Source organism: Oncorhynchus keta, chromosome 5, assembly GCF_023373465.1.
Source record: "Oncorhynchus keta strain PuntledgeMale-10-30-2019 chromosome 5, Oket_V2, whole genome shotgun sequence".
Classification (NCBI taxonomy): Eukaryota; Metazoa; Chordata; class Actinopteri; order Salmoniformes; family Salmonidae; genus Oncorhynchus; species Oncorhynchus keta.
The window spans coordinates 3,673,322-3,694,687 of NC_068425.1; the positions used below are offsets into that span (position 1 = coordinate 3,673,322).

The following is a 21,366-nucleotide window of genomic DNA, read 5'->3' on the forward strand; positions in this document are numbered from 1 at the left end:
ACCCTCACAGAGCGTAGCCAATCACCTTTAGAATTTCAACAGGAACTAGGCGGGTCATTTAAAGACGAGCCCACTCATACACATGACCTAAAGCAAAGATTATTTATTATATTGACAAGAGAGCCGAGTGACCACTCTATCAATGGAAATACATGTGCTCAACGAATGAAGACAGGTAGATCAGGTGGGACCATTCTAGCCAATGAGAGGGCAGGTACGTGTGTGAACACCACGCACAAATATACTTCATTTTTCTCAAAGTTTCCGGAATACCACATACATCCACATATATCAGTACATTTGTAAAAGCTTAAACATTACGAAACTTCTATTCGATCATAATCCTCAAGTAATTTGAAAGAAAACGGGCTTATCTCACGCGGAAAGATTTTGGGCAGAGTAAATGCTCTCGCCTTGACCTCTTCATCAAGGACTGTTAATAAAAAAAAATAACTTTGTTTATTACAAAGTAACATTCTATTGGAAACAACTATAGCAGTAGTATCAGCTAAAAGCTTAAGCAAATGTTTCAGTGCAGGTCTAACTACAGAAGTTATTGTTGAAAAATGTGTGTGTGTTATATCCTTAGAAGAAAATAGAAATAATTCTAATATTAGGCTAATTTAGAAATAGTCTACTTCTACGTTTGATTTAGGATATAAAAGGAATTGAACTTTGAGACGCAGTTCTGTAAACGTCTGTTTCATTCTCTAAGAGAATGGTTTATCACACTTTTTAAATATCATCTCAATTTTCAATATGAGGTATGGGAATACAGTAGTGGACAGAGAAAGAAAGGCTGGCTTTTATAGTTGCAAGTTGATAATTAGCTAAAAAGCTGAAGTTGTCCGTGATGAGTTGCAAGCAACTTTTGGGATGCTAGACGTTCACGTTATATTCTCACCCAAACTTATACTTTAGGCATGACACATAATTTAGTCAAAAAGTGATATCCCTTTTCACAAAAAAAAGAAGGAATGCCAAGTATGACACAGCCCTTGTTGTAACACTGGTTTAAGCATGAGTCTACTGCCACTTCCAACAGTCTGAAGAGGCTTCGTCTCATTGTCTCCAAAACTTTGTTTGCACTCATAATGAAAGCATTACGCTTCATAATTTTTTAACAAACAATGCACCTAAATAGTAGCTATGACAAACTGATAGACAGAGCCTGTTTTGGCTTACATTTTAGGAAAAAGGTGGCCCTGTTCTACAACAATTGGAGTAGAGGCACTACCTTACATACTAGGCCAGGAAAGATCAGGGGCCTCGTAGCTGCTGGGGGGAGGAGCTTCCCCATCAATGTAATGTTATTCAATGTGATCTAAAAGGCTAAACTGATCCTAAATCGGCACTCTTACTCTGAGAGGCTTGATGCATACTGACCCAGAAGACCTAAGTAGTGTTCGATTACCCATTCTAACATACTGTATACTACATACATACTGCATACTATATACTATTAGTTCATAGGGCTGCCGAGTGGCGCAGCAGTCTTTTTTAAAATGTATTTATTTTTATTTTTTTATTTATTTTTATTAACAACAAATCAATACATAAAGCACATGAGGGAACACAAGCATACATAGATTGCAAACAATGGACAATCGAGCTAGGGGGTACAATATCACATTACAATTACACAAGGACCTTAAGGGACATGCATATACTTACAATTCTAACAGCTTTTTTTGTTAGTAGAGCATTTAACCGTCTTAAAATACAGTTCAATTTATTTTTGTAGGATACGAAAATGTGGTTTTCTGTTTGTAAATTTACATTTGTGTATATGAAATTTGGCCAAAAGAATAATTAAATTAATTACATAAAAATGATTCCGCTTATTTCTATTGTATGTAAAGAATCCAAACAGTACATCTCTCCACAATAGTGTAAAATCTTCATAAATGTGTTCAATTATAAACCTACTGATGTCTTGCCACAGTTTTCTTACATGCATACAATGCCAAAAAAGATGCACAACTGTTTCTGGGTGGTCATTGCAAAAGGAGCAATTTGAGTTGATGTTTTCCTTAAACTTCTTCATATAGTGGTTGGCAGGATAATAATTATGAATAATTTTAAAGGAAACTTCCTTAATTTTGTTAACAAGTAGGTATGTTTGTGGCAACATCCAAACTTTTTTCCAACAGATATTATCAATAAATCCATTCCAATAAGGCATGACATAAGGTCCTGCTGAAACAAGGATCGTATCGCTCTGTTGTTGAATGGACCAAAAGAGAAACAAATCTTTCCTACTGATGAGTCAACAGGGTCAATAGAAGGTAGGCTCTGAGGGTCAGGTCTTGACATGTTCCTGAATAACATAGCAACACCTGAGGGAATGGCATCTAAAACAATTGCAAAATCTTTAGGTGTTACAGGGACCTTGTAAAGTGATAAGAATTCTTTATAACTGAGTAAAAGACCCTCTGCATTTACCAGTTGGCTCACCAATAGGATATTATTTCTGAACCAATATTCTAAAAACAGAGAGGTATTTTTATACAATATATCCCGATACTAATATATGTGGATGCTCGTGGCATTCTGGCAACTTTGAGAAAAATTACGTCGAGTTCTGCGTGTTGTTCACACCTGTGCCTTCCCTCTCATTGGCTATAATGGTTCCACCTGATCTTGCCTGTCTCCAATCGTTGAGCACATGTATTTCCATTGTTAGATGGGTCACTCGGCTCTCTTCTCAATATAATTACATATCTTTGCTTTAGGTGATGTGAATGAGTGAGATCATCATTTATTTATATTTTTTATATTTTTTTATATTTATTATTATGAACACAACAATACAAAATATATACAAAGAAGAGTACATAAACCTAACAGACAGGGGTATTACATATCAAGATTCCTTTTCATTTTGTTATTTAACCAGGTAGGCCAGTTGAGAACAAGTTCTCATTTACAACTGCGACCTGGCCAAGATAAAGCAAAGCAGTGCGACACAAACAATAACACAGAGTTACACATGGAATAAACAAACGTACAGTCCAATAACACAAATTTAAAAAATCTATATATAGTGTGTGCAAATGAGGTAAGATTAGGGAGGTAGGACAATAAATTGGCCGTAGTGGCGAAGTGATTACAATTTAGCAATTAAACACTGGAGTGATAGATGTGCAGAAGATGAATGTGCAAGTAGAGATACCGGGTGCAAAGGAGCAAAAAAATAAGTAACAATATGGGGATGAGGTAGTTGGATGGGCTACTTACAGATGGGCTTTGATTTGATTTTGATTTGGCTATGTATAGGTGCAATGATATGTGACCTGCTCTGACAGCTGATGTTTAAAGTTAGTGAGGGAGATATGAGTCTCTTTATGGTGAATCTTGCTTTTTTGTTTTTACATTTACTGATAATTTCAAAATTATATTTAAATTCCATCTTAAATAATGTGAAGAGGGGTTTGTTCTCTGCCCACTTCATTTCATGGATAAAGAATCTTCCATAAAAGATAAATAAATGAACAATGAAAGTTAAATCAGGGTCCATATCAAAAAACATAATATCATAGTCTCTCAGATTAACATTAGTAGTCTTCTCTTTAAGATAGAAGATTTTAACTCACTCCAAAATCTTCTGACAAAAGAACATAAGTATACAATATGGAATAAGAATGACTTAAAACACAAAAACAAGTATTTATTTTTCCAAGACTGGTTTGACAACAACATTATTTGGATTAAACAATTATTGAACAATGATGGCCAACTATACGATTATCAAGAATTCATGAGAACACACAATGTTACATTCACTCCGGAGGAGTGGGATCGTCATCAAATGATCCGCATAGTTCCTGTTGAATTTCTAAAGGTGATTGGCTACGCTCTGTGAGGGTGGATTTCACTGATGTATTCCGTTTGGAACAATAAATAGAGCGAACAAGGCTCCTTCCAGTTCACAAGTCTGAGAAGACGCATGAAGAAGTTATTGCTTCAACAGTGATTGAACGGAACTCCTCTGCCTTCGTCCCGCATTATAGAACATTCTGGATTGATAACATAACACTTACCTGAACTATAATAGCAAAATAGTCGAATAAACCTTATTTTTGTACCGTTACTTTAGATATTAAAGAAAATCTGCCAAAATGGAGTCTCAGATCCGCCAGAACTATCACCACGATTGCGAAGCTGCTATCAACCGGATGATCAACTTGGAGATGTTTGCCTCCTACACCTACACTTCAATGGTAAGGAGTTTACCAAGGTGACCGTTTTGTTGAGCTACCTGTTATTATGCCTGGGCCTAAATTCCACTTTTCACCCGACTTTTCTGTAGCCAATAACCTCAACTCCGTTAAGTACATATTTGAGTTTTACTTGGCAAGGCTATTAAGACCCTCCAGGTTGGTATAGCATTCAAGTGAAGCCGGGAATCTATCCTACCTTGGTCAGAGCGCGTAAGAACTCATTGACAGGTTAAATGTCAGGTTACCAAGTAGACTAGACTAGACTGATTCATGCCTATATCATCAAGCTTAGTTGCCACAACAAGAACATAACGCCCAGTCACGTTCGGCACTTTTTATTTTATTTTAACCACACTGTTTTGTTTGTCCACCCAGGCTTTCTATTTCTCCCGTGACGATGTGGCTCTGCCTGGCTTCGCGCATTTCTTCAAGGAGAACAGCGATGAGGAGCGAGAGCACGCCGACAAGCTACTCTCCTTCCAGAACAAGAGAGGTGGACGCATTTTACTCCAGGACATCAAGGTGAGCATCGAGGAAAACATTTAGATTGTAGACTGATAGAAAATGTCTTTACTCCATGGAGTGCCAAGCGTTAAGTTGATATAGAGAACCTGGAGTAGTCCTAAACATACTGCCTCTAACCACTGAACTGAAACAGTGTGAGGGATGTAACTCTGTTCACTTTATCCAAACCTAAACGTTTGCTAGTAGTCCCTAACCCTTCTGTGTTCACTCTGTCCTGTGTAGAAGCCAGAACGTGATGAGTGGGGCAATGGGCTGGAGGCCATGCAGTGTGCTCTGCAGCTGGAGAAGAATGTGAACCAGGCCCTGCTGGACCTGCACAAGATTGCCTCTGGAAAGGTTGACCCCCATGTAAGTTATGGTGGAACCACATGTATGTATCACATAGAATATAGGTACTGTCTCAGGAGATGATAACTAATGACAGGATTGGGTGACCTGTTTCTTAACACGCACACAATAGTCCACAGATGCACACTACACACACACAATGCAGCTAATGCATAAGGGGTGGCATGTCATCTAGTGGTTAGAGCTTTGGGCCAGTAACCAGAAGATTGCTGGCTCGAATCCCTGAGCTGACAAGGTAAAAATCTGTTCTGCCCCTGATTAACCCACTGTGCCATGTTAGAATGTCATTGTAAATAGGAATTTCTGACTTGTCTAGTTAAAAAATAAACTGCAGACACCTCATTATCTGCCCTTATGCCATTACCACCAGGCTCTTGTGTGTTACTGTAATTACTGTTACAATAGTCTGTAGTCATTATCTTTTCTGACCTGTGTTTTCCCTCTTTAGCTGTGTGACTTCCTGGAGACTCATTACCTGAATGAGCAGGTGGAGGCCATTAAGAAGCTGGGAGACCACATCACCAACCTCACCAAGATGGATGCTGTCAAAAACAAGATGGCAGAGTACCTGTTTGATAAGCACACCCTGGGAGGCCAGAGCTAAACCACTTCCATCCCCAGGCTTCGGCCTCCAGCCTCAGACCAGGACTCCTTAGTTCTCTGATAGATCCTCCTGGCTTTGCTTTTATAGGGAGGGGAGAGTGTTAAACTGGTGAATTGCAACACTGCTGTGACATTGATGTTTCTGTTCACAACACTACTGTATTGGAGGCAAGGCTTCTTGTAAAACAATAAAAAAATATCACTGAAGTTTGTTGCTGTTTTCTAAGTGTTGACCTGTAGTAATGGATGTTGTATCAGTCTATTGAGGTGCTTTGCTCTTTTACTGAGCATCTTCATACAGTGATAAATACTGACAATTGTAGACTTACTAGTGTCTGAGGGTCATAACAATAGAAGTTTAACATGAGTTTCATAAAGGATGTTACCTCGGACCACAGAGGGTGTCCTTTACCGTATCTTGCAATAGTGCCATGTCAATTAAGGACCCAGCTGTCAACTCTAGGTCCATAGGAGTGAAATGGGTAACTACAGTTGATGTAGAACTTTAATCTGAGCATCACAAGTTTATTATACAGCCTAGAGGTCAATCAAACCCTTGCGTCCTGCTCGGTAAATCAGGAAGTCATGGTGCATTTCTCTAGTGATGTTTGTCTCTTACTGACACACAATACCTCTTCACCCATTCTGTTTATTTCAGGTAATACTCGATAGTTCCCCTTAGAGCAAACTATGAACTGAATACTCAAAATAGTAAATCTACAAGCCTCTTGTTCACCATAAGGGGCTTATTGGAGATGTCATATGGTTTCAAAACTACTGGTAATTTACTGAAGTCGTTCATTTTGGTAATTGACAGGCAAGCTTAACTTAATACTTTTAACAAATATTGCTAGACAATTTTAAGGTGTCCATATAGTAAATTAGTTTCTAGCGGGTAGACCATTTCATTAAAGGGGAAAATGGCCTAATGAAGTGTCTAATCAGCAATGCCATTTTCAATAACTATTTAACTATTTCCTTTTCACAACTGCCGCCAACATTAACAACCTAGAAGTATTGACATGGTAAATAGAGTACATTTAATTAAAAGATGGTAATGGTGTTCAGAGTTGGTTTATATTTAGGGTAATGTTTTGCAGCTTTGTCATTCTATTTGAAAATATATTTTACATGTGAAATCCACACGGGGCCAGATATTTGTGATAATCTGACGTACCCAAGAAGGCTACTAGATGGCATCTGAGTCATTTGCATTTTCCAACATTTGAATGTGTTATGGATCCCTATTAGCTGCTGTCAAGGTAGCAGTTACTCTTTATGGGGTCTAGCAAAATAAAGGCAGTTCTACACAATAACACTAACATTACATTAGATTTCACAACACATTAAGGGCTTGCCCTCAGGCCACTACTCATCTACAACACAAAATCCATGTGCGTGTGTCTATAGTGCATATGTTATCGTGTCGCTTCTCAGTCCCTGCTGTCCCTTAAGTTGTATTTTTATCTATTTAAAAATCTTATTTCACTGCTTGCATGATTTACTTGATGTTGAATAGCAGCCATGTCATGGCTCTCTGTAGTACTTCTGCACCGCCTGTAGTCTGTGCTGGACTTGGGGACTGTGAAGAGACCTGGTGGCATGTCTTGTGGAGTATGCATTGGTGTCTGAGTTGTGTGCTAGTAGTTTAAACTGACAGCTGGGTGCATTCAACATGTCAATAATTCTCACAAATACAAGTAGTGATGAAGTAAATCTCTCCTCTACTTTGAGCCATGAGAGATTGACAAGCATAATATTGTTAGCTTTCTGTGTACACTTAAGGGTGAGCCGTGCTGCCCAGTTCTGGGCCAATTGTAAAAATAAAAAAAAGTCCCTTTTTTGTGGCACCTGACCACATGACTGGACAGTAGTCCAGGTGCGACAAAACAAGGGCCTGTAGGACCTACCTTGTTGATAGCGTTGTTAAGAAGGCAGAGCAGTGCTTTATCATGGACAGATCTATCCCCATCTTAGCTACTGTTGTATCAATATGTTTTAACCATGACAGAAGTTTAGTTTCGACTTGATACTTATCCACATTTTCACATTATTCATTACAAGTTAATTAAAATAAAATATAGGACAAAACACACATCAAGACAAGAGAGACAACACAACACTCCTTAAAGAGAGACCTAAAGACAACAACATAGCATGGTAGGCAGTAACAGGAGTCCGTTGTAACAGATAGGCCTACATTATTCAGTGTATATACATCCTTGGCTGAGTACCAGTGGAAAGTTTGGGACAGTCAAGTCAGCAATAGTCTATGTTGCTAGCAACAAATAATGTTTTGAGTTTATGATCTATCTTATTGCTAAAGAACACACCTGTCTGATAATATGGACCGATATGGTATTGGGCTCATTTCTTAGAAGGGAACATTTTATTTTAGTTGGTGTCAGCATGATTTTATATTAATTCATTTTGGAGAATTAAATCAGTCTGAAAAGTCCAAAGTAATTATCCTCTCTGCTTCCAGCTAGACCAACGCAATACTTTTATTCTTGGGTGGCAGGGTAGCCTAGTGGTTAGAGTGTTGTACTAGTAACCGGAAGGTCGCAAGTTCAAACCCCCTGTCGTTCTGCCCCTGAACAGGCACTTAACCCACTGTTCCTTGGCAGTCATTGAAAATAAGAATTTGTTCTTAACTGACTTGCCTAGTTAAATAAAGGTAAAATAAAACATTCATAACAGAATTTTCCCGCCTGTTAGGACTGGTACAAGATTTCCTATAAAACGGATGGGTCCCATTATGTCTGGCGAGAAACCAAACACTACATTCCACGGTAAGAACATCCCATCAAGCATAGTGATGCTTTGATGCTGAGGCAGGACCTTGATGACTTTCCTTAATAGAAGGAACCATGAATTCCGCTCTGTATCAGAAAAAAATAGTTAAAAAGCAATACATTTTACGTTTTTGGAATGGCCTAGTCAAAGTCCAGACCTAATCCCAATTTAGGTGTCGTGGCCGGACTTGAAATGAGCTTGAAATCCAAACAAATTACACTGAGTTAAAGAAGTTCTGCATGCTAGAGTGGGACAGTATTCCTCCACACCAATGTGAGAAACTGATCAATAACTACAGGAAGCATTTGGTTGCAGTCACTGCAGCTGAAGGTGGCAATACCGGTTATTGAGTGTAAGGGGGCAATTACTTTTTCACACAGAGGAATTGGGTGTTGTGTAACTTGGCTAATTAAATAAATAAATGAGTATCCATTTTTTAGTGATTTGTAAACTCATGTTCCCTTTATCTAATATTAGGTTTTGGTTGAAGATCTGACAAAAATAGAGAAAATCTGAAAACTTTATTTTTACTTTTTTAACAGTACTGTATATATACACTGAGTGTATAAAGCAATAAGAACAACTTCCTAATATTGAGTTGCAAACTCCCCTTTTTCCCTCAGAACAGCCTCAATTCGTTGGGGGCAAGGACTCGATCTACAGGGTGTCGAAAGCATTCTACAGGGATGCTGGTTCATGTTGTCTCCAATGCTTCCCACAGTTGTGTTGAATTGGCTGTATGTCCCTATGTGAGGTGGATCATTCTTGATACACACAGGAAACTATTGAGTGTGAAAAACCAAGTGCTTTGGTGGTGATATTCCAAACTGTTAGTTAAACCAACAGTTTAAAGTAATATTGTAAAATATTGTTACTTGAGTTGTGATTGGGGTATATTGGCCAAATGATCAGGAAAGTTGGTGTATTTTCCCTCCAACATTCATCAGAAACAACCATATTACAGCTATGTGTTTAAAATGCCTTCGTAAGTTACATAGTATGTTACTACCGTTCTCTACTTCTTCCCTTTTCTTCCTGGTCTCAGGACGTTTTCGCCCTCATCACCGCTCAAGTCTGTTTCAATAGTCATGAGACCTAGTCTCCTTCCACTATTGTCATGGTGATAGTGGGGTTCTCCATAGACACCAATACGATAGCGATCTGCTTAGTCCCTGACTTTCATTGAAACAGAACCATTGAGGGAGTGGAACATTTCACTTCCTCTTCCGTCTTTCGCTTCCTCTTCCGTTTTTGCTGCCTAACCAATGCTGTGCTGTGTAGGCCTACAGTGGCAGTTCAGGAGGAGAGTCAAAGAATTCCTCAGAAAAATATTTTGGATTAGGCATTGTCCAAAAATGGCAATATCTTGCCCGTAGACTAGCCTATGTTCTGTTCAGTTTGAGAAGGAGAGCGTGAAGTGGAGGACTGGAGGTCAACTTTGATAGCTTGCTACTACTATAATTGATTTTAAGAAAAACAATATGTTTCTTTCCCATGATGTATTTATCCAAGTTATTGACATCACAATAAGCCAGATTTGAGTTACTTACATTGTGGTGCTGAAACTTGAAGCAGCAGTCACGGCACAATCATTTGGAAGTGGACAGCTGATAGTGCTGAAAATAGGCAAATTAGAGAAGGAATAATTCATTTAAACCGTCGTCATTTTAATTAGACATTACTAACAACAAGAGGGCTTTGTGTTGTAGCCTATTTCTTCCTTTTTAAGAAATAAGAGGTAGCTCTACCCGTTTGACAGACAGAGTTACGCTGCTATATCCATAGATTTGTGGTTTGTTGAGGTAGGTTCCTTATCAATCATATGCTTATTTGCGAAATCAGCAATCAGACAATATCTTTAAGTTAATCAATCATTCATTTATTAACACAATTGCAGACAGAAGTTGACAACGGGAACATGTTTCCGAGGAAGTTCTGCAAAATAGGAAAGGGTCTAAGTTGCTTTAATATGCTTGCAGCCAACCCCTACTGATGTAACTGCCTACATCAACACCTTCTACTCACGAGACCAATCCCATGCATCAGGAGAGACATCGTTCCAGTGTTTTCTAAGGGCTCAGCAGTAACTTTCCACTCCCCAAGTTGCTTTATAGTGGTATGTCTCTTATCTCTTTCACTTCCCTGCGGGGTTCTGTGTCTACGAATCTCTTTTAGCCTTGAGGCGCTTTCTCACAGACACCCTGTTTTTACTGCAATAACTCACACATCTCTCAGACTGTTTCTTATAAGAAGCAGAGACTAGAAAAAAACTGTGGAACAATATTAAACCTTATATATATATATATACAGTGGGGAGAACAAGTATTTGATACACCGCCGATTTTGCAGGTTTTCCTACTTACAAAGCATGTAGAGGTCTGTAATTTTTATCATAGGTACACTTCAACTGTGAGAGACGGAATCTTAAACAAAAATCCAGAAATAACATTGTATGATTAGCAAGTAATTAATTAGCATTTTATTGCATGACATAAGTATTTGATACATCAGAAAAGCAGAACTTAATATTTGGTACAGAAACCTTTGTTTGCAATTACAGAGATCATACGTTTCCTGTAGTTCTTGACCAGGTTTGCACACACTGCAGCAGGGATTTTGGCCCACTCCTCCATACAGACCTTCTCCAGATCCTTCAGGTTTCGGGGCTGTCCCTGGGCAATACGGACTTTCAGCTCCCTCCAAAGATGTTCTATTGTGTTCAGGTCTGGAGACTGGGTAGGCCACTCCAGGACCTTGAGATGCTTCTTACGGAGCCACTCCTTATAGTTGCCCTGATTGTGTGTTTTGGGTCGTTGTCATGCTGGAAGACCCAGCCACGACCCATCTTCAATGCTCTTACTGAGGGAAGGAGGTTCTTGGCCAAGATCTCACGATACATGGCCCCATCCATCCTCCCCTCAAAACGGTGCAGTCGTCCTGTCCCCTTTGCAGAAAAGCATCCCCAATGAATGTTTCCACCTCCATGCTTAACGGTTGGGATGGTGTTCTTGGGGTTGTACTCATCCTTCTTCTTTCTCCAAACGCGGCGAGTGGAGTTTAGACCAAAAAGCTCTATTTTTGTTTCATCAGACCACATGACCTTCTCCCATTCCTCCTCTGGATCATCCAGATGGTCATTGGCAAACTTCAGACGGGCCTGAACATGCTCTGGCTTGAGCAGAGGGACCTTGCATGCACTGCAGGATTTTAATCCATGATGGCGTAGTGTGTTACTAATGGTTTTCTTTGAGACTGTGGTCCCAGCTCTCTTCAGGTCATTGACCAGGTCCTGTCGTGTAGTTCTGGGCTGATCCCTCACCTTCCTCATGATCATTGATGCCCCACGAGGTGAGATCTTGCATGGAGCCCCAGACCGAGGTTGATTGACCGTCATCTTGAACTTCTTCCATTTTCGAATAATTGCGCCAACAGTTGTTGCCTTCTCACCAAGCTACTTGTCTATTGTCCTGTAGCCCATCCCAGCCTTGTGCAGGTATACAATTTTATCCCTGATGTCCTTACACAGATCTCTGGTCTTGGCCAATGTGGAGAGGTTGGAGTCTGTTTGATTGAGTGTGTGGACAGGTGTATTTTATACAGGTAACGAGTTCAAACAGGTGCAGTTAATACAGGTAATGAGTGGAGAACAGGAGCTTCTTAAAGAAAAACTAACAGGTCTGTGAGAGCCGGAATTCTTACTGTTTGGTAGGTGATCAAATACTTATGTCATGCAATAAAATGCATATTAATTACTTAAAAATCATACAATGTGATTTACTGGATTGTTGTTTTAGATTCCGTCTCTCACAGTTGAAGTGTACCTATGATAAAAATTACAGACCTCTATATGCTTTGTAAGTAGGAAAACCTGCAAAATTGGTAGTGTATCAAATACTTGTTCTCCCCACTGTGTGTGTATATATATATATATATATATATAACTAATCTGTAGTCCAGGACCCTGTAAATGTAGGTTGGGGAGGGGTCTTATAGCCCTTCCCCTTCTCTTAATACAACATAAATGTAATCAATTATTATAATATTATAATAATAATTATAATTTCCCCCTTCTGATGACCAGGTGGCGAATCGCATCTCTGCATGTCTGGCAGACATATCAGTGTGGATGACGGATCACCACCTCAAGCTGAACCTCGGCAAGACGGAGCTGCTCTTCCTCCCGGAGAAGGACTGCCCGTTCCATGATCTCGCCATCACGGTTGACAACTCCATTGTGTCCTCCTCCCAGAGCGCTAAGAACCTTGGCGTGATCCTGGACAACACCCTGTCGTTCTCAACTAACATCAAGGCGGTGGCCCGTTCCTGTAGGTTCATGCTCTACAACATCCGCAGAGTACGACCCTGCCTCACACAGGAAGCGGCGCAGGTCCTAATCCAGGCACTTGTCATCTCCCGTCTGGATTACTGCAACTCGCTGTTGGCTGGGCTCCCTGCCTGTGCCATTAAACCCCTACAACTCATCCAGAACGCCGCAGCCCGTCTGGTGTTCAACCTTCCCAAGTTCTCTCACGTCACCCCGCTCCTCCGCTCTCTCCACTGGCTTCCAGTTGAAGCTTGCATCCGCTACAAGACCATGGTGCTTGCCTACGGAGCTGTGAGGGGAACGGCACCTCAGTACCTCCAGGCTCTGATCAGGCCCTACACCCAAACAAGGGCACTGCGTTCATCCACCTCTGGCTTGCTCGCCTCCCTACCACTGAGGAAGTACAGTTCCCGCTCAGCCCAGTCAAAACTGTTCGCTGCTCTGGCTCCCCAATGGTGGAACACACTCCCTCACGACGCCAGGACAGCGGAGTCAATCACCACCTTCCGGAGACACCTGAAACCCCACCTCTTTAAGGAATACCTAGGATAGGATAAAGTAATCCTTCTCACCCCCCTTAAAAGATTTAGATGCACTATTGTAAAGTGGCTGTTCCACTGGATGTCATAAGGTGAATGCACCAATTTGTAAGTCGCTCTGGATAAGAGCGTCTGCTAAATGACTTAAATGTAAATGTAAAATAATACATCAATCATTTGGTGCAGCCCCTATCACCCAAGGTGAACCCCATCAGGCTCAATTCATTCACTTACCATGCACAACAAGCTGAAAATAACCTGGAGAGACATGACTTTCGATGCATATGGGAATATCATTGTTTAGTTTCTTTGACATTCAGAGTCTGAGCTACAATCTTCTATAGTGGAGAAGGCAAAACATGGTATTTGCTTTGGAAGTAATCTAATTCTGTCACTTTCCATTGATTCAACTATTCACTTTCTGTACAAAGATGTTTAAACCCAGACAGTTTTTAGGGAAACCCTTGTGACCTTCTGTTGTTAAAGAAGAGTAGACATCTGTTGAATCTTACATTTTTCTACGTCGGTAGACCTACTGACTGGGGTGGAAAGGTAGGCCTAACATTTGAAAGTGCCAAGCTCAGATTCCTAACAGGGACAGTTTTGTTGCAAACAAGACTCACTGATTTGGCATTGGAGAAATATGATAAGATCAGTGGCGATTTTAGCATGTAAATCTTGGTTTGGGCAAACTCCCCCCAAAAAATGTATCTGCATGCCAGCAAAGCACTAAACAATCCATCAATTACACTATAACGGTGGCCAAACTGTTAGGGCCTACATACAGCTGTTCCAACAGCAGGCTCAACACCTTACTACTGCTACACCTGGCAGCAATACAGTTCATTCAGCCTCAATTACTGCCTTTAAAAAAACACATATTTGATATGGTTGATTTGCCATATCAGCCGTTTCTACTGACAATTGAGAAGTACAAATTATGGCATAAGGGGACGACAAGCGTATAAAAGGCAATCTGTAATTTCGATTAAGACATCAATGTGCGAGGTATGACGAACGTAGTCAGCACTTTTGAAATGTACAGCAACAGAATTCAGAACATGGGCCGTTCTTACAGTATTCTCCCTGTGCACCAAGTCAGAACCATAGGATAAATAAAGTGGGCATATAAGCAGACAATGAAAGCTCTTACAATATTTGATGATGACATTTCTCTAAAACAGGCAATAGGCTACATGTGCAACACCAAGTCAGAATAGTAGGCCAAGTAAAGAGGGGGAAAAGGATCCAATTATTAGCGCAAGGGACATGGGCTACTAACAGTTTACTACACAACATACACTTGGTTTTACTTTCTTAGCTACAGTATGTATATCTTCCTGGCATATTACATAATTTAAGCAGCAGCATAAAAGGCCTTTCTGGACTCAACTGTTTGTGCTGTGCTCACATGAACAGGAAGGTTGCGGGGCGGTCCTTTGTGGGCAAATTTTGTCATCAAAGTCTGGCATCCTCTGGATTTATGGTGCATTCAAGACAACTGGGAACTCTACAAAAAAAACAAGGTCAAATCATGAAGTCAGTGATCTTCAGATCGGAGCTCTAGAAAGATGCCTGAGTTCCCGACATGGAATTCCATGTTGGATGACCGTTTTCCCAGTCGGAGCTTATTGAGTTCCGAGTTGCCTTGAACTCACTGAAGTCTGAGATTTCCAAGTTCCAAGTGTCCAGTTGTTTTGAACTCGGCCAATGGCATGGCCAACGTTAAATATTTATCCTTTTAAGCTTGGAAAAGAGAACCTTAAACACAAACTTGGACCACACACCAACTCCACTGAATAGTAGGCTAGTGATGGCTTTGCAATGCTTGCAGTTAGCCACTGATTCCTTCCAAACCACTCATTGTTGAATTTGCAATTACCAATTTGTTGTGCAATGTTTGCTGTGCAATGTCGAATGGCCGATTAGCACCGATACGTTTTATCTATAATTTCTCCTCAGAATTTCCTTCATATGACAAGGAATGAAAAGGATTTACCAGTAGACTGTCAACTTAATTCATGATGATGACTGCTAGTTCGCTAACTAAAATTTAGAAATTTTGATGTTGACATGATCAGTCCAATCAAAGCTACGGTAGATATGTGATTTTACGTCATTTTATCTGTGGCCAATGACCTTGAGTCTTCTTAGATGGGCACTTCTAGTGTAACTATATGGCAGCACCCAAGGGGCTTGAATTTCCAAGCTATCCCCGTAGATTTTGCTGTGACATAGAGTCCCCATGAGTACCAGAACACCAAGCCAATCACGGTGCAAGAAGAGAACACTACCAATCCCTACGCTTTGTATTTCCTTGCTGCCCCACCACCACCACAGAAAGCACTGAGTTAGGCTGAAACACATGCATTTTGGAGCTGCCTTTCTCTCTGTTTGTATGCGGCTTTATTAACTTAATGATTTTTCTTTTTTGTACATTGTTTGCAAACTGATATGTGACACGTATTAATGCCAAACTAACATGCAAAACAGGTGAGGCTCAGACAAAGCTAAACCTGAAAAACAAAGCTGCTCAGAATGACAGGTCATCACTGGATAAGATGAACACATAGGGCTATCTCCATGTCCATTCTTAGCCTGTAATTTTAGTAATTTGTGTAGTATTAAAAAATACACTGCTAATATGTAAAATTACATAGAGTTGCATGATATGTTTATAAAGGCACATTTTTCTCTGACCTGCAAATACAATGATAGATGCATGCAATGCTTTTACTAGAAATGAGATCTTTCCACCCTCACTCTTGTCCATAGGGGTCTGTGAACACACAACCTTCTGCCCTGCAGACCTCTGCGTTATCTACATTCCTACGTTGCCATGTAATGCTGACAGGACGAAGAACAGTTTCTAAAACAACATGTCTAAGGCTCTGGTGTCTCCAAGAGGTGAGGGTAAACTGTAAGGATGTTCTGTAAATCCACTTAGTTTTAATAATTGTTGGGGCATGAGGAGTGTCACTTGTTTTTGTCTCAAGCGTTCAGGGAAGGTTTAGGTCAAATATAATTTGCTGAAGGTAGACATCCATTTCCATTTCAGAGATGTCCGATTATCTCTGTGTGCAACCCTTATTATAAATAACGTTCACTCCTGAAGTTGACCCTTCTGCTAAAACAAGGTCACTTTGAATGAGTGAGGGTTGCAGCTGACTAACAACAGTTGAGATCACAGCAATTACTGGAACATTTGTCCTTTTGTGATAATATGAAAATGACTCAAAATCTCAATCCTCCTGATCTGAATCATGGAATACTATCTCTCCCTAAGCATTACACATACTTTAGTCAAAAAGTGACGTCACTTATCGCAAAGAAAATGAATGCTAGGTATGTCACAGGCCTTTTGCAACACCGGTTTAAGCATACAGTAAGACTGTCACTCCCAAAACTCCCAGAAAGAGGGATAAAATGGCAGGATTTGGAGAATCTGTACACAACAACCATAACAGTGGTGAAACCATCAGACTGGGGGAGATCAGTAACGAAGTCTATGGACAGATGGGACAAAGGCCGCTGAGGCATGGGAAGGGAAAGTAGTTTTCCTGCTGGAGTGTGCCCGGGGGATTTGGATCGGGCACATATGGAGCAGGAGTTGACATAGCAGGCGACGTCCTGCACCAAGCTGAGCCACCAGTACTTTTCAGAGAAGGATTGGATAGCATGGGTGATACCTGGGTTTCCAGCGGCGAAGAATGCGTGTGCCCAGGTCAACAGCCGATCTCTTACCCCCGTGGTGACGTAGATGCGTTCTAGAATGCAGGTAGCAAAAGCGGGTTTCTTCTCCAGAGCCTGGCGGATGTCCACATCTATATCCCAAATCACAGGGCCAATGATACGGGAGGACCGACTGGTGGGCTGGAGGGAACTTTCAGGACTCTTAACTAGTGTGGAACCACAGGTTACAGGAACGTTTGTCTTCCGGCATCCTGGTACCCAGGCAGTGATTTTCATCCTCGACCAGGAGATGTTGGGTTATGACATTGGAGCTACATGGGGGGGGGCCAAGGATGACTTTGTGATGATGACTTTGTGCAGTGATGATAAGGAAGGGAAGGCTTTCCTGATGCATGGGTCCTATGGTGAAGGTAAGTGGTGCTGTAATGTGTGTGATTGTGCCAGATCCCAATGGTTACTTTTCCAGGGCTTGGATGGGAAAAGGAGAGGAGAGCGGGTGCGATGTTATGGTCAGGGAGGGAGCAAGAGCCTGGTCGATGAAGTTCCCTGCAGCCCTGGAGTCCATTAGAGCTGTAGAGACAACACCAGAGGGAGAGCCAGCCAGTAAAATTGGAACCAGAAAAGGTTTGGTGGAAAACGATGATGATGGAATACTGCTGTTCTGCCGTGGAGAGGTGTGCGGCCCGTACCTCCATGGGTTCAGGCTCTCTGGAAAAGAATGGAGAGCCATGCTAGTGGTGTCGAGGCAGTGGAGAATGTGGAGGGCCTCCTCCATGGCCGTACCCAGTTGCACCAGCTGGTCGTGGTGTTCCGGTGGAGTAGATGACCCTGTTCCTGGACCGTCTGGATGATGGTTTTCTTCTCTACTGCTTCCATATTGAGAGGAAGTATTCTGCCGTGTATACGCAGCGAGTCAAGAAGCAGGTGCAGAAAGAGAGTGCAAGGCAAAAATAACAAAACAGGGGATATGTACTGAACAGGAAAACAAACGAATACTGCCTGAAGTCTGAGGCTACTGATGGCTAAATGAAGGAAAGGTGATCAAGGTGATGATGAAGTCCCGGTGTGCGTAACGATGGAGGTGTGACAGACATATATTTCCCCAAAAATGAATGACATCATACTTCCTCAGACCCAATGTATCCACACCCAATGTTGTTTTTAAATCTTATGAAACTCTACCCCATATGACTTCAAATTGTGTTATGTTGTTTCTGTCTATAGTCAACACACTCTCCATCTTGTGCCAATATCAGTTATTTTTAAGTCTTAGTTCCAATAGTTCATCTTTTCTTCTCCTTAGATTGTGAGTCGGATAGGCTCTCTGCACGGTTTTGTAAATCTTACGTATCACATGCGTATGTATCTTTTTCTGACTCAAATAGGATTCCCTCAACATTGCTTTGATGTCCAAAAGCTTTTAGGTTGCATATAGTGTATTCAGATCCCTTGACTTTTTACACTTTTTACGTTACAGCGTTATTCTAAAATGTATTAAAAAAAAAAAAAATTCCCCTCACCAATCTACACACAATGTCCCATAATGACAAAGCAAAAACAGGTTTAGAAATGTTAGCAAATGTATTACAAATTTAAAAACAAAAATATCACGACGCCAGGACAGCGGAGTCAATCACCACCTTCCGGAGACACCTGAAACCCCACCTCTTCAAGGAATACCTAGGATAGGGTAAGTAATCCTTCTCACCCCCCCTAAAAGATTTAGATGCACTATTGTAAAGTGGCTGTTCCACTGGATGTCATAGGTGTATGCACCAATTTGTAAGTCGCTCTGGATAAGAGCGTCTGCTAAATGACTTAAATGTAATGTAAATGTAAATCACATTTACATAAGTATTCAGCAGTGATGTAAAGTACTTAAGCATAAATACTTGAAAGTATGACTTAAGTCGTTTTTTGGGGGGTATCTGTACTTTACTTTATTATATCTTTTTTGGACAACTTTATACTTTTACTTCACTACAGTCCTAAAGAAAATGATGTACTTTTTTACTCCATACATGTTCCCTGACACCCAAAAGTACTTGTTACATTTTGAATGCTTAGCAGGACAGGAAAATTGTTTAATTCACACAATTATCAAGAGAACATCACTGGTCATCCCTACTTCCTGACAGGAAGTATGATCTGATGACGCACTAAACACATGCTTCGTTTGTAAATTATGTCTGAGGGTTGCAGCATCCGTAAATAAAAAATACAAGAAAATGGTGCCATCTGGTTTGCTTTATATAAGGAATTTATATAGACTTTTTACTTTTGATACTTAAGTATATTTTATCAATGACATTTACTTTTGCTACTTAACCCTTGTGTTGTCTTAAGGGTAAAACTGACCCCCCACTATGATTAACATCAGAGAAAACCCACTAAATGACCATTTTTTTCAACTTGAAATTTGACCCCAACATTAGACAAAGTGAAACATCGCCTTTGTTCATATTTCCATGAAAGCTGTACACCACCAGGGTACAAAGATTGTCTTAGGGTCATTTTTGACATGGCAGTTATAAAATAATTTACACACCACAAAAATCCCAGACACACACACACACACACACACACACACACACACACACACACACACACACACACACACACACACACACACACACACACACACACACACACACACACACACACACACACACACACACACACACACACACACAGTGAGAGATTGAGATTATGTGCTACTGACTGAACTCAAGACAAAACTAAAACTTTATTGTGCATGTGCAGCATCTCTCCTCCACGACCCCACACAAGACTCAAGTTCACAGACAAAATAAACATTTCTTGACAGCATTGTTTACTAATGGGGAACACAGTCAGAGGCTATAAAGGTGCTGCAGATGACAGTCCTCCCAGGTCTCCCTCTGCTGAAGCCATGAGTGCACGTTTCAGCGCTCAACAGGTTGGAGATCAGATTTTTTCCGATGTCCAGGAGGAACAAGAGAACAATGATTTAGAAGAGGAGGAGGTATCTGAAGAAGAAGATGGGGAAGCTAAAAGAGACATTTTTGTCAAAGAATAGTAAAATAACATGGTCCTTGTCACCATATGACAACCAGGGCAGGATGGCAGCACAAAATGTCATAAGGATGCCCCCGGGCCCACTAGACATGCAGTCAACATGTCATAAGGATGCCCCCGGGCCCACTAGACATGCAGTCAACATGTCATAAGGACGACCCCAGGGCCCACTAGACATGCAGTCAACATGTCATAAGGATGACCCCAGGGCCCACTAGACATGCAGTCAACATGTCATAAGGATGACCCCAGGGCCCACTAGACATGCAGTCAACATGTCATAAGGACGACCCCAGGGCCCACTAGACATGCAGTCAACATGTCATAAGGACGACCCCAGGGCCCACTAGACATGCAGTCAACATGTCATAAGGATGACCCCAGGGCCCACTAGACATGCAGTCAACATGTCATAAGGACGACCCAGGGCCCACTAGACATGCAGTCAACATGTCATAAGCATGACCCCAGGGCCCACTAGACATGCAGTCAACATGTCATAAGGATGACCCCAGGGCCCACTAGACATGCAGTCAACATGTCATAAGGACGACCCCAGGGCCCACTAGACATGCTGTCAACATGTCATAAGGACGACCCCAGGGCCCAAAGTTTGTGATGCATGACAGGTTGTTTCTTCATGCAAAATATATTTGGGGTTTAAAATACAATTAACCTGCTTTATTTTAGGGGTTTAGTGAAGCTGAACCTTCACCCAGTCTGAGGTCTTGAGCTCTCTGGAGCAGGTTTTCAACAAGGATCTCTCTGTACGTTGCTTCGTTCAACTTTCCCTCAATCCTGACAAGTGTCCCAATCCCTGCCTCTGAAAAACATCCCCACAGCATGATGCTGCCACCACCATGCTTCACCGTAGGGATGATGCCAGGTGTCCTCCAGATGTGACGCTTGGCATTCAGGCCAAAGAGTTCAATCTTAGTTTCATCAGACCAGATGATCTTGCCTCTCATGGTCTAAGAGTCCATTAGGTGCCTTTTGGCAAACGCCAAGCGAGCTGTCATGTGCCTTTAACTGAGAAGTGGCTTCCGTCTGGCCACTCCAGGACTACCTGACATGATGACTCCTTGCTGTCCACCTGACTGTGCTGCTGCTCCAGTTTCAACTGTTCTGCCTTATTATTATTCGACCATGCTGGTCATTTATGAACATTTGAACATCTTGGCCATGTTCTGTTATAATCTCCACCCGGCACAGCCAGAAGAGGACTGGCCACCCCACATAGCCTGGTTCCTCTCTAGGT

General features: G+C 41.3%; 2 protein-coding genes across 2 annotated transcripts in view; one reads left to right on the forward strand and one right to left on the reverse strand.

Annotated features, from left to right (window-relative positions):
- Nucleotides 1–44, reverse strand: part of LOC118374375 (ferritin, middle subunit-like) — a 37,094-nt gene extending 37,050 nt beyond the window's left edge. Inside the window, exon 1 of the mRNA XM_052518493.1 lies at nt 26–44. The gene's annotated coding sequence lies outside the window, so the exon portion shown is untranslated. The remainder of the gene's footprint in view (nt 1–25) is intronic.
- A 3,861-nt stretch (nt 45–3,905) lies between these two features.
- LOC118384320 (ferritin, middle subunit-like) lies at nt 3,906–5,906 on the forward strand. Its single transcript, XM_035770733.2, has 4 exons — nt 3,906–4,223; nt 4,599–4,745; nt 4,971–5,096; nt 5,545–5,906. The coding sequence occupies exons 1-4, from the start codon at nt 4,122–4,124 to the stop codon at nt 5,698–5,700; spliced, it is 531 nt and encodes a 176-aa protein (XP_035626626.1). The 5' UTR covers nt 3,906–4,121; the 3' UTR covers nt 5,701–5,906.
- The last annotated feature ends 15,460 nt before the right edge of the window (nt 5,907–21,366 follow it).